We start from the raw sequence: 12376 nt of genomic DNA, 5'->3' as shown, positions 1-12376 counted from the left end.
AAACATAAACTAAAGATGAAACAGTAAAATTACTGAACATTCCAAGTACTGCACCTAAAACTTTGCACAATGATTGTTTAATCTTGGCAATAATTCTTGATCAATTTCTTACTAGTTTAATATAAATTTCTGGATTAATGTTTAATATAGGAAAAAGACCTTATAATAAAAATTAAAATGTACAACTAGATAGTAAGTGACTCCTTCTGTATAATTGGAAAATATTTCTATCCAGACGTTATTCAGTGGTGAAATAAGTCATCGTAGTTTGTTACCACAGTCTTCAACAATGTTTGTTTTAATAATAAATTGTGGGATATGCACACAAGATAAAATCACTGAAACCTTTGCTGAATTTATGAGACCATAATGGATTTCCCTGATAAAATTTGTGTAAGTGCAATATATGCCATTCCAAAACCAATTTAAATACAGAAAATAACTCACTGGTTGGGACTGATATTTGCTATGAAAAATCCATCACAAAAGATGTATCAAATTCCCCTGAGACCCTTTCTCAAGGAAAGAAAGATAAAAGTACATCAGCTAGATGGTCACAAATTATTGGACTTGAATCCACCAATTCACCTCCTCTATCATATTTCTGTAGGGCTCCAGTCCTGCCAGTTACTGCATGATGTGCAGCACAGAGCATTTTCCTACAGTGAGCAAAGCCTACACAGGAGCACAAATAAATACAGTTTGCATCAGGCATAATACATCCAGCTTACATTTTCAGCAGCCGAGATTCAAAAAATTTCTCAGGAAGCAGCTGCACAGGACTACAGGCTCGTTTACATGTAGCACTGTTATGTCAGTTTTGAAAGTGATATTTAAACTGGTATCACTAAAGCTGAAAGAAAAAAAAAAAAAGATGTTGAAGTATAATTTGTTGTAAACTTCAAATTTTGATTTTAAACTGACTAAAAGTCAGTTAATGAATATGAGGGAATCCACAAGGCACACATCTCTGAACAATTGATAGGGTGGCTGAATGGATGGTGGTTGGAAGGCTGCTATCTTGAAAAGCATTATTAGTTGCCCTATCCTAGGTCTTTATAGGTTAAGCAGCCGGCATTCCAGGCATCCTAAGATTTGAGGGACAAAGTATTTCCAGCATGCTGCACAGATAAACACAGTGCTGGAAGTTCATTACTTAGTCACAAAGCAAGATCAAAGGATATTTTTAATCTAAGTGAGAAGGACTAACAGGCCCATGAAGGAAATCTTGCAGGAAATAAGAGTGTATTTCTGAAACAAAGCGAATGCTACAAGAACAAAGCAGGGAGACAGTTTAATGTGTTTCTCTTATTGATGGTAGTGGAAAAATATGCAATCTCTGTTAAATAATCAAAAGATATAATAGAAGAATAGCTTGATATGAATTGACTCAGATCTAAGTCATATAATCTGGTCTCTGATTAAAGAAGGCAATTATCACACAGTTTTCTGACCTTGGAATCTACTAACCACTTGTGTTATATAAATATGTATTTGAATACAAGCAAGTTGGCATAGCCCTACATACTGGCTAAGCATCTGAACCAATGGAAAAGTATAAGTGGAATCATAGAACCATAGAACAGTTTGGGCCTCAAGGGACCTTAAAGATCCTCTAGTTCCAACTGCCCCATCATGAACTCAACATCTTCAGAATACCAAACATATGGATTTCTGCTCATATTCTGAGCTCTTACTTAAAGAACTGGTATGAAAGTCTTCAAGGTAGTCTCTTAGTAAACAGAGCTGGAAGTCATCCCAGATGAAGTACATATGTGGTTTTTAGTTACAGAAAGTGTCTTTTGCTAGTCAGTAAAATCAATCTATGTGAACGTTTCCATACAAATATACAGTTCATATTTCGGGCTTGTTTTCAAATGCTGGAAAACCATTATATAAGCAAGCATGGAACTTCAGCAAGTATTTTCTGCAACAGAATACATTTGGCAATGACTTATGAAAACATAAATTTTCTTTTCCAAGACAAAATAAAACACTTCTATGAACTGTCAGAATTCCTGACAAAGGAAAGTTAGCCGAGTATTTCAGACAGTAAAGAAACACTTTAAAGAAATCATCCCAGTATGAGAGAGAGAAATACATTTCATAGCTAATGTTGCTAATTTTAGCTGTTACTGAACTTGTAGTTTAGTTTGACTTTCATAGCACTTAATTTAGTTTCCATTTTATTAAGTCATAGCTCAGCAGTGGAAAAATCTTCTGCAGGTATCCATACTGAAGCTCTAGTTCTGGTGACCACAAATACATGTGAATCATCAGTAAACACCATCACTACCTCTTTCTTCCAGGTGATTTAGGACTCTGAATAGGGCTCTGATCTACATTCTCCACATTTATTGGATCCTTCCAGTAGTTTTTAGGCCTCATCTTCCAATACAGACCCCATATTTACTGTTGTATAAGTTATCATAGCTATCTCCTAATTCTTTCTTTATTACTGTTTCTATCAGTCTACCTTACAGAAAATTAGATTAGCCATCTTAAAGTACTCAGGAAACACAGAGCTTGTTTTAGAGACTGATGTAACATTTGTGTCTTGCTATTCCTCTGGCACTGGTAATGTTTTCAGTAAGAGATTATGCAATAGAGCAAACAGCAATTTCTAGTTCTTTGAGAACAACTTTTAGGATACTTCTTAATTTTTTTTTTTAACATATGTAAAATTTGAGGAGAATGTAATTAATGTCAGAGTGACCTTCACTCAGCACAACACTTACATGGCCTTGTGTTCTTAGGATGGATTAGCCTTCTGTTGTGAGCTTTTGATACAAAAAGCAGATATGGACATGCACATGTGCTGTCTACATGACTACCCACCCATACAATAAACATTGTGCAGATAACTAAATATTCTTGCTTCATTTGAAGTATCTCAATCAGTTGTAGGCAATACCATCTTAGCAAACATTTTAAAGAGTCAACAAAACCAGAAGTACTGCTTGCAATTACACTGATGCTCTCTAATGTGTCAAAGCCATATTGCTTCTAATTGCAACTCCATTTCACTTCCTCAGAAATCTGTAAAGAAATAAATGTATCTCATTAAAGTCTGAAAAAAAAAAACCCATAAAAACAACACAATGGACATTTACTGAAAGACAATAAATGGACATTTACAGAAAGACAAGTGATGCAGTCAGCAAAATATCTTCATCCTGACATTATGACAAAAAAGTTGGAAATAAAAGTGACCATATTTATATCCCCAAGAGGGGAAACTCTGGTGTATAAACAAGTTTCTGAAATTGAGCCAGGAGAATTCCTGTCAGTTCTGTATCTGTAATGATAATAAGCTAATGTTCTTTGCATTTCTGTAGACTTTTCAATTTTAAGACTTAAAAGCAATTACCTGATCTTCATAATGCTTCTATGAGACAAACACACATTATCCCTTTATTAGCAAGGGAGATGGAGGCACACAGTTTTTCATTTGCCATGTAATGAGCTGCTAACTAGAAGTACCAGTGAATCACTCACACATCCTGTCTGTTGCTAATATTGTTTAAACTTACCCTAATGTCATGTATGATGACAAATGCCTACCTGGAACACTGTTGTGATGGTCCTACAAGAATTGTGAGAAGGGGGGAAAAAAGCTAGAAACAAAAGAGAAACTGAAGAAAATTACCATTATTTTACTAGTTCTACTTCACTTACAGGCCAAACATAAGAAAAAAATTACACACAAAAAAAAATTACAACCTTGAGCTAGAAAAACAGACAATTTTAGCTGGAGAGAGAACACCAAGCCACTATCTCGTTTGACATCTGAAAAATTAATGATGCTCTGAAGCCGCTCCCTCTCATCCCCAGGGCAGCCCATTCCCTCCGGCCCAGGCCGTGCCTCCCAGGGCCTCACGCGTCCTGCTGGGATCAGCCCGCGGGGCAGCGCAGCCCGCCCGTGCGGGGGCACATCCCGGACACCTCAAGCTCGGGAGCCGCGCCTGCCGAGCGAAAATGGCCCCGTCGAGGCTCAGGTGCTGCCCTTGGCCCCGGGCAGCGGCAACAACCGCGGCGGAGCCCAGCGCGCCGGGGCCCGGCCAGCGCCGCAGCTCCGCGCGGGCTCGCTCGCTAGATGGCGCCATCGGCTGCTGCGACCCCGGCCCCGGCCCCGGCTCTGCCCTGCCCTCCGTTACCATGCTCTCCTCTCTTCTGCCCTGCCCTACCCTGTCCTGCCCTCCGTTACCATGCTCTCCTCTCTTCTGCCCTGCCCTACCCTGCCCTGCCCTGCGTTACCATGCTCGCCTCTCCTCTTCCCTACCCTGTCCTGCCATCCGTTACCATGCTCTCCTCTCCTATGCTCTGCCCTACCCTGCCCTGCCCTGCGTTACCATGCTCGCCTCTCCTCTTCCCTACCCTGTCCTGCCCTCCTTTACCATGCTCTCGTCTCCTCTTCCCTGCCCTGCCTTCCTCTGCCCTGCCCTCCTCTACCATGCTCTGTCCTCCTCTGCCCTTCGTGCTTCTCCCCTGCCCTCCCCTCCTCTCCTGTACCTGCCCCACCGCCATTCCCGGCTCCCCGACAGACTGCGAGCCCTGCCCAGCCCCACTGACTCCCGCAGCTCCCGTAGAGGCGGCAGGGCAGGCCTGCAGTGCGTGCCGGGCAGCGGGGCCGCTGCTGGCGGTGCGGCCCAAGGCGGGTGTGAGGTGCGGGCCCTGCAGGGATGATCCCCCGCGTCAGGGAAGGCTGCGGGACTTGCAGCCCGGGGCTTAATGAAAAGGATAGAAGCGGGCTCAGTCTGCCCTGGCTTTGGGGGGCTGCTACTTTGTGAGGCTTGGCCGCATCGGACGTCAGCGTGGCTACCCTGGCAGAGGGAAAGCATGGCCAAGCCACCGCAGGCTGGGGTTGGAAGAGAAATCACACAGTGCAGCCCCTGGCACCGAGAGGGGCTGTGCATATCTCCCAGCCCCACGAGCCCGCAGTGCCAGCCAGTGTCAGAGTTGGAGGCACGCTCAGAACCTGGGTTCTTCCATTGTTCGCAAGGTACACTCTCCAATGGTCATTCCTCAGCCCAATAACCAGAGTAATGAGACATCTATTAGTACCCCAGGATGGGGAATATGTTCTTCGCTTGCTTTGCAGTTATGTGAGGAAACAATAAAAGCTTATTTGTCAGCTGGTCTTTCATGAAGCCCTGTCCTCAGTGTGTGGGTCATGGAATACTGGGATGCCAGTGCCAACTTGTCATCTGAATGTCAGTGTGGGAAAAAAATTCTCCATTTTGCAGCTTCTTTAGAAATACCTGGAACCTGACTCAGACAAAGTCCAGAATAATGTAAACAATTCAATTTCTCCTTCTATTAAAAAAGGGATCAAGTAATGAACAATTTCCTCTGAATATGTAGAAAGTTATAAACAAGAAATTATGAAGTTAGTTAGAGCAGCTGGGAATTGCAGAAACCCACTAGTGAGTGGATGAAACTAATGTTCAGTTAGGAAAAAAAAGTCTTGTTTGGTTGTGCTTGTGTGCTAAACGAACATAAACTGTATCATATGTCAAATTTCAAATACTCTTTCTCAGCCATAAAATTTGCAAAATATTCTTAAGTGTTTAACGAAAGTACTGAGAAAGTACTGATGAGAGTACATGAAGGCCTTACATTTAAGTATCTTTCTAAATGTATCTTCTAAACTTGTATGTGGTAGATGTAAAGTTTAGGAAATGAAGTGAGTTTTCTCTTAGAGAATCCTACAACTATTTGACAAATTAGGTAACGGCAGTCATCAGTCCACTTTCCTTGATGCAAAAAGAGGTGCTGAAAAGCTGTGGTGTAATACTTTGATCTCCTTCTAACATTTCAGTTTTGAACTTAATACTAAAATCACAGCAGGGAAAGAAAATTAGGGGGAGAAGAGAGGTGCTTGTTAAAAGAATGGTTCAAAGCTGCGCCAGGAAAAGTTCAGACTGGACGTGAAAGGAAATAGCCTAGATATTGGTGGTAATCATCAGTGCCAGTAACTGGAAGCAGTTGACTACTAAAAGAGATCTTGGATGTATTTTTGAGGGTGAAAATTGAGAAAGCAGTGTTCCTTTGAAAATGTTTTAAAAAATAATTGTTGAGACAAAATTTACTAAAATGGCAAGGTTTGGTAAAGAGAATAAATTGGGGAAAAGGAGAAGAATGTAGCAATAAATTAATTTCATAGAATCCTAGAATGGGATGGGACGGGCCGCAACTTTCTGTTTCAGTGTCTCAGTATGCTCTCAGTCAAGGATTTCTTCTTAACATCTAATTTAAACCTGTCCTTTTAAAGTTTAAAGTCATTCTTCCTTGTCCTATCACTACATGATCTTGTAAAAAGTCCTTCTCCAGCTCTCTTGTAGCCTCCTGTAGCTAAGGTGCTCTGAGTCTCCCTGGAGCCTTCTCTTCTGCAGGCTGAGCAACCCCATCTCTCTCGGCCTGTCTTCATAGCAGAGGTGTTCCTCATCATCTTGGTGGCCTCCTCTGGACTTGGTTCAGCAGGTCCATGTCCTTCCTGCGCCAGCAACCCCAGAGCTGGATGCAGCACTCCAGGTGGGTCCCACCAGAGAGGAATAGAGGGGGAGAATCACCTCCCTCGCTCTGCTGCTTGCACCACTTCTGCTACAGCCCAGGACATGTTTGGCTTTCTGGATTGCAGGGGGGAGTGGCCGGCTCATGTCCAGCTTCTTATCCACTGTCTCCAAGTCCTTCTCTGTAGGGCTGCTCTCAGCCCATTCTCTACCCACCTGTATTTGTATTTGTGCAAAAAAATTGAAAATTATTTGTTAATACAGTTCAAGTAATGAGCCATTTCTGATCACTTTTTGCCAGTGGAACATGGCATCATTTGAAACCATTAGGAGAATAATGCTGTATAATTCAGGAATGTTTCCTGCATTGTATGAGGACAGCATTGGGTGGAGTGGCTGAGATATACAGATATTAATAAGTAATGATGTTTAAATAGTAGTTAAGATTTATATGACATTATGTATCTATGCCATAAGACTTATCTATGGTATTGTGAACAGAAATGGGGGTTACAGAAATTAAAAATAAATTCTGTCCAGATTTAGGTGAACTGAAAATTGCACGATTCTTGGTAAACAGCAATTATCAGCTTAGCATCAAGGTCATGGATACAGAAGGAAATAAATGGGAGAAATTTAAACAGAATATAGCCAAAGAAGGTGCAGTGGTTTTATGGCAGTCTGTGCAGAATAGAAGAGGGAACTTTTAGCAGCAGCACTCTGTATGGGACTGAAAAGTACTTTTATGCTCATTTTTTTCTACTCTGTGTATCAGTGGTGGAGACAGAAGTGTCAGAGCCCTCGCTTAGCACAGCTTAACCTTCCCAAGGGTTCACTGGTGTGAACACATCAGTAGCTGCTTGGGGGAACAGTTTGGTGTGCATTAAACACAGAGATTGTATCAAGATTATGAGCAGACACACTTCACTGATTTTTCACCTGTCCAGGCACTAGGTTAGGAAGTGTTTATGGAGGTACCAAGGCAGATGCTTGCCTTGGAAGTTTATTTGTAATTTTGTAGGAGCTTCTGTCTGTGTTCTTAACATTTGCTTAAGAAGTGCTACCAGCTCAGTCTCCATTCTGAATTAGTATGGAAAATAAAATCAACAATTTTTTTTTAGTTTGACAGATGCTTTTTTTTTCCAAAAGTAATGATTTTCAAGCCAGGGGGAAAAAATCTACAAGGAATTGTTTTGATAGCAGTTTTCTGAATAGCCTGCAGCTATTGATGATGAATATAATCAACTAAAAGCTATTAGTGTATTTTTTACAAATTGAATAAGATATCAATTAAGAACTGGATTCTGCAGAGCTCATTTACTGTGAGATAATTGTTTTAGGCTTTGTGTCAGAGAGATTCTAGAATTCTCTTCAGTCTCTAGACCAGATCAAATAATTGCACCCTAATGTATCCATCCTTCTGTGCTGACCACAGTGATGACCTTGGGTGAGTAGTTTAGCTAGATATGGCTGCATTTTAGATATCTGCATTATGTGAGATGAATTGCATCGCCTTCAGGCGCCTTAGGTAGCTGAGCCTACGTATGAAAGAGATTATGTTGTCGTTGCAAGTGGTAATGATTATAACCGAGGAAAATTTGGCACCATTTATTTATGAAAATGAGAAGAAAAATCCCACATCACACACATTATTATGAAACACATCAATGCTGAGGTGTCTTCTCCACTCTAAATCTAATTTAAACAGCAGCAATAGGAAATTTTTTTCCTATTCCAAGAACTGAACTGACAGGACAGTGATTTTAAGTATACAGGACTTTTTGGAAAGAAAAGAGAAACATGCAAACAACTTGAGCAGAAACACTGGTATTTGGTAATGGCCTTTTTTGTTTTGTGGAGTTTAAACAAGTGCAACCCACCCCTCTTCTGTGTCTGAGCAAAGTGTGAGGTGTGTGGGCAGTGTCCTGCTCATAGCCACTGTCAGGTCCAAATGACAAATGCAGAAAAGTCTGTGCTCATATGCATTGGTCCCCAGTGACTGTTCAGTTCTTTGAGAGACTGTAGGCTGAATGATGTGTCCTTGCTCTGGCACTGCTGTCCCATGCTGCAAACAGCAGCTAATGATGACAGTGAACAGATCTGGTCGGGGCTATGGCTCTCCGCTCCTGTCCCTGGGTGTGAGCACCGCTGCATTGGCTCACTCAGCAGTCAGTTTCACTGCTGTTCTCACTACAGTGCTCTCTGTCTTTCTATAGGAGGCATTTTGGATCAGGCTCTGGTCTCTCAGTACCTTTCAGGGGGATCGGCAACATACTTCATGTCTAGCCTGTGATCCTGTCCAGTTTTTGTTCAGTCATGATGTTCAGTCCAACTATAGAGTATCTGGACATGAAAATATACACATATGAAAATATTTTCATGAGATAACACATAGAGCTGGTATGCAGAGCAGCCTGACTGTTGAGCTCTCTGTGCTTCCTGTATTGTGGAAATATCAGCCAGGCTTCTTCTCTGAAGGTCCCAGGCTGTGCTGAATTTGGTCACCAGAATACTTTTGTCACAAACTCCCAATTTTTGTAGTTAACTTAAAAATACCTTTAAAAAAACCCAGTCTTTTCTATTGTATGTTTCCTTTTTTTCTTTTGGGAAGGTAACTTTAATTTATAAGATTCACCCAGCTGGGCATAAATACAGTAGGACCAGCAGCATGTACTGTTTGCAAACATAGACCAGGAAAAGTGCTTGCCTTACTAACTCCTCCAAAGGGCAAGCAGAACTGTGTATCCCCAGATATCTGTACTACATACCAGGAAACAATTTTATCTGTAGTCACCTCCGTGGGAAGCAGGTGTTGTTTTTCCCATTTGCACAGTTTTGTGCAAAGCTCCCACAGCTATTTCCTATTTCCTCCTGAAAATGGCTATGACTTTCTTTATTGCAAGGAGTACTACAGGACTTATTATAGTAACAAGGAACTGTTATCTGAAGGCTGTTATCTCTGGGCTTTGCAAAGTATTCAAATTACATAAATTGTAAAATAGACTTTTGGTTTACTTAATTTTTAATTCTGTTTTCAATAACCTGTGGATGGGAGTTTTGTGTTTGGGTTTTTTTGGTGGTTTGGTTTGGTTTGTTTTTAACCAGGTCTTTTATGTACAACATTACTCGGTTAAGTAAGAAAAGGAAAGCCACACATTCTTCAGATATCTTTCTGTTTCTGTGTTTGGTGAGAGTTCTTTACCAGCTTAACCAAAGGTGTAGAATAATGTGTGGAATAATGTGTGTCCATCCAGCAAAGGAGTGCTGGGGAAAATTGAACTTTCAGAAGGAAATATTACCAGAGGTGACCCATGTTTCAAGATAGCCCTTGTTAAAATATGTGAATAAGTATTCCTAGAGGGAGGAATTCCATTATAAGTAACTATCAATAACATTTTTAATTAGAAGCCTTTATTGGTTGATGGCTATCTAGAATAAAAGTAAATAATAGAGGTAATTCAAGCATGTTCTCAAGCTGCTGAGGCATAGACACAGAAGTCCTGGTGCAGAAACCTATTCCACTTATTCCAGGTATTTTCTTCCCTTGCAGAGATTTTTAGTGTGGCCACATCTTTTTGTCAGTCAGACTGTAAGCATGTGGAGTGAGTGAGAAGTTCTGACAGAACTGCAAAAGAAAGAATCTGTTGCCCAGTACATACATTTGGTAGAATCCCCTTTGCTCTTGTCCTGCTCCTCCAAATGGCCTTCAGTGAGCTCTGTTAGTGCCACATGTCCTCTTGTGGCTTGGGGAAAAGTGTTCCCATTTCTCAGGAGGGGTGATGCATGTCTTAAAATATGCAGAATGATAAACTGCTCCCTGAGGCAAACGCTGCTACTGTGTACAATGGAAGAAAAGCTGAGAAGGGTCTAGGCAGCACCTTGTCACACGAAATCACAACAAAAAAGAAGGAATGTATTTTCAAAAAGTATGTCAGTGATTTTATATTGCTGCACCGAAGAATTACAGAAAGCACTATAAGACAGCCATTTATTATACATGCTTAGATTTAGAAAGGGGCAGTTCTGCATACTAAAATAAAACCCAGTGGACAGGTCCTCTCCTGTTCTATCATTATTATTAATTTGAACTGCAGAAAAATAGAGGTATTTGCAGAATACTAGAATAGTGCAAGACTGTAGGAAATTGCATTATTAAAAAATTCAGACTGGAGGCAAAATTAAATTAGCCTCTTCAATTATTTTGCAATTTTCTTTTATAAACAAATAGTACTTAATGCATAGATGCAGGTATCATAACAGTTTTTACATGAATAAAAAGATAGTATCATAAACTATGAAACTGAAAACCTGATATGAGCAGTGTTTCATAGGTTGGACTTGATCTCAAAGGTCTTTTTCAGCCTAGTTAATTCTGTGATTCCCATCATAGTCTAGATACCACTGAAATAACACACAGAGAAAAATAATTTAAAGTAATGACTAATGATTTCCTCTGTTTTTAAAAAGGGAGAATTTCTACACTAAGCTAAATAAAGTCATTTTCACATCATAAATATCTGTCAGACTTTCCCCATAGCACCTCTGGAGCCATCTTTTCACCCATGCCCATTTATATGAATAACACCTACACATTCCCTAGACTAAACTACTCTGTAACTCTTTGGAAGGAATTCTGAAAGATGTATGTGTATTTGAGAAGAAAGGAGACTGTTGTCTGGGTAGGAGAAGACAAAGCTGGAGTAAGATTTCACTGATTTGTGGACTGGTTTTTGGTAGTTGGATCACATGGGCATTTGGTCAGACTGCATGTCTGAATGTGTGTCTTTTACTTGAATATCCACAGTTGCTTCTGATCCACTCATTCTGGTTGAAATATGTGGCAAGTTTTGTCTTTTCCTCCTCAAGCAGAAATAAATTATACTTCCAGCTCCAACTATAGAAAGGGCTAGAAGAAAGAACAGCCAAATGATGCCAGCAGAAAGTGCTTTCTCCATTTTCTCTTCTGTAAGAATATACAATGGAATAAAGGTTAAAAGATATCAGAATTTAGTAATAAATGAGACTTCTATAACAAGAAAACAAAAAAAAAATCAATGTGCACATGGATTTTCAGTTCAACATGTGCTTTGGTTTGGTTTTTTTTTTAATGAATACCAAACAAAATATAATTAAATCTGATCCAAGGCCAATATTAAATATGTAAACATAAAAGTAAATAAATGTTTACTTCAGGATAATCTCTATATCCTATATTGAGATACAGAGTAAAACTTTATGGACTTTTTATTTTTAAACACTCTCAAAACAAATACTGTGAAACTATGTAATTATATTCCTGTTTGATTTTAGCATGCTCTTGTTATTCTACTTAAAAGGAAGTATGCTTACCTGTATTTTCTGTTGACATTTCTTTGTTTTCAGGAGCTTTTGAAAGGAAAAAAACACGTTTGTTCTGAATGCTTATAGAAAAAAAAAAAAAAAGGCATTTCAAAGTTCCTAAGTATCAGTGTTTCTGATAATTCCCCCTGAATTCATGTTTTGGTGACAGTCACTCTTCCAGAGGGATGGAACTAAGCATGTGTAAAACTCTAGTAGGATGATTGGGTCTTTCATCCTAACAGCATCTGACTTCCTCAGTCATGATACCCAACACAACATGTAGAGACAGATTTCTGTTATTTCAAAAAGTGTTTTCAAATATGTTTCTTTCTAAGAATCTCCCCACAGTATCCTTAGTCATTTTAAGGTGTTTCCTGAAAGGATGTCTTGAGTGCTAGCGGTGCATCTTGAGCATTTTACTTGAGCTGGAAAGACTTTTCTATTGTTGTAGCCCCCTTCTGTGAGAGACAACCATTCCATGTGGATGTGGTCCCTATGGTAATTGCGCTTCCTGAACATAGCAG

The 12376-nt window shown here is 40.1% G+C and overlaps 1 protein-coding gene across 1 annotated transcript in view; it reads right to left on the bottom strand.

Annotated features, from left to right (window-relative positions):
* Positions 1-9615: 9615 nt before the first annotated feature.
* Positions 9616-12376, bottom strand: part of LOC121338198 (macrophage mannose receptor 1-like) — a 34309-nt gene continuing 31548 nt past the window's right edge. Inside the window, 2 exon segments of the mRNA XM_041408918.1 lie at positions 9616-11475; positions 11862-11897. Coding sequence (XP_041264852.1) covers positions 11255-11475; positions 11862-11897 — 257 coding nt within the window. The 3' untranslated portion in view covers positions 9616-11254.

Source organism: Onychostruthus taczanowskii, unplaced genomic scaffold, assembly GCF_017590055.1.
Source record: "Onychostruthus taczanowskii isolate IOZ18803 unplaced genomic scaffold, ASM1759005v1 scaffold3, whole genome shotgun sequence".
NCBI lineage: Eukaryota > Metazoa > Chordata > Aves > Passeriformes > Passeridae > Onychostruthus > Onychostruthus taczanowskii.
This window is presented reverse-complemented; position numbering and strand designations above follow the sequence as displayed.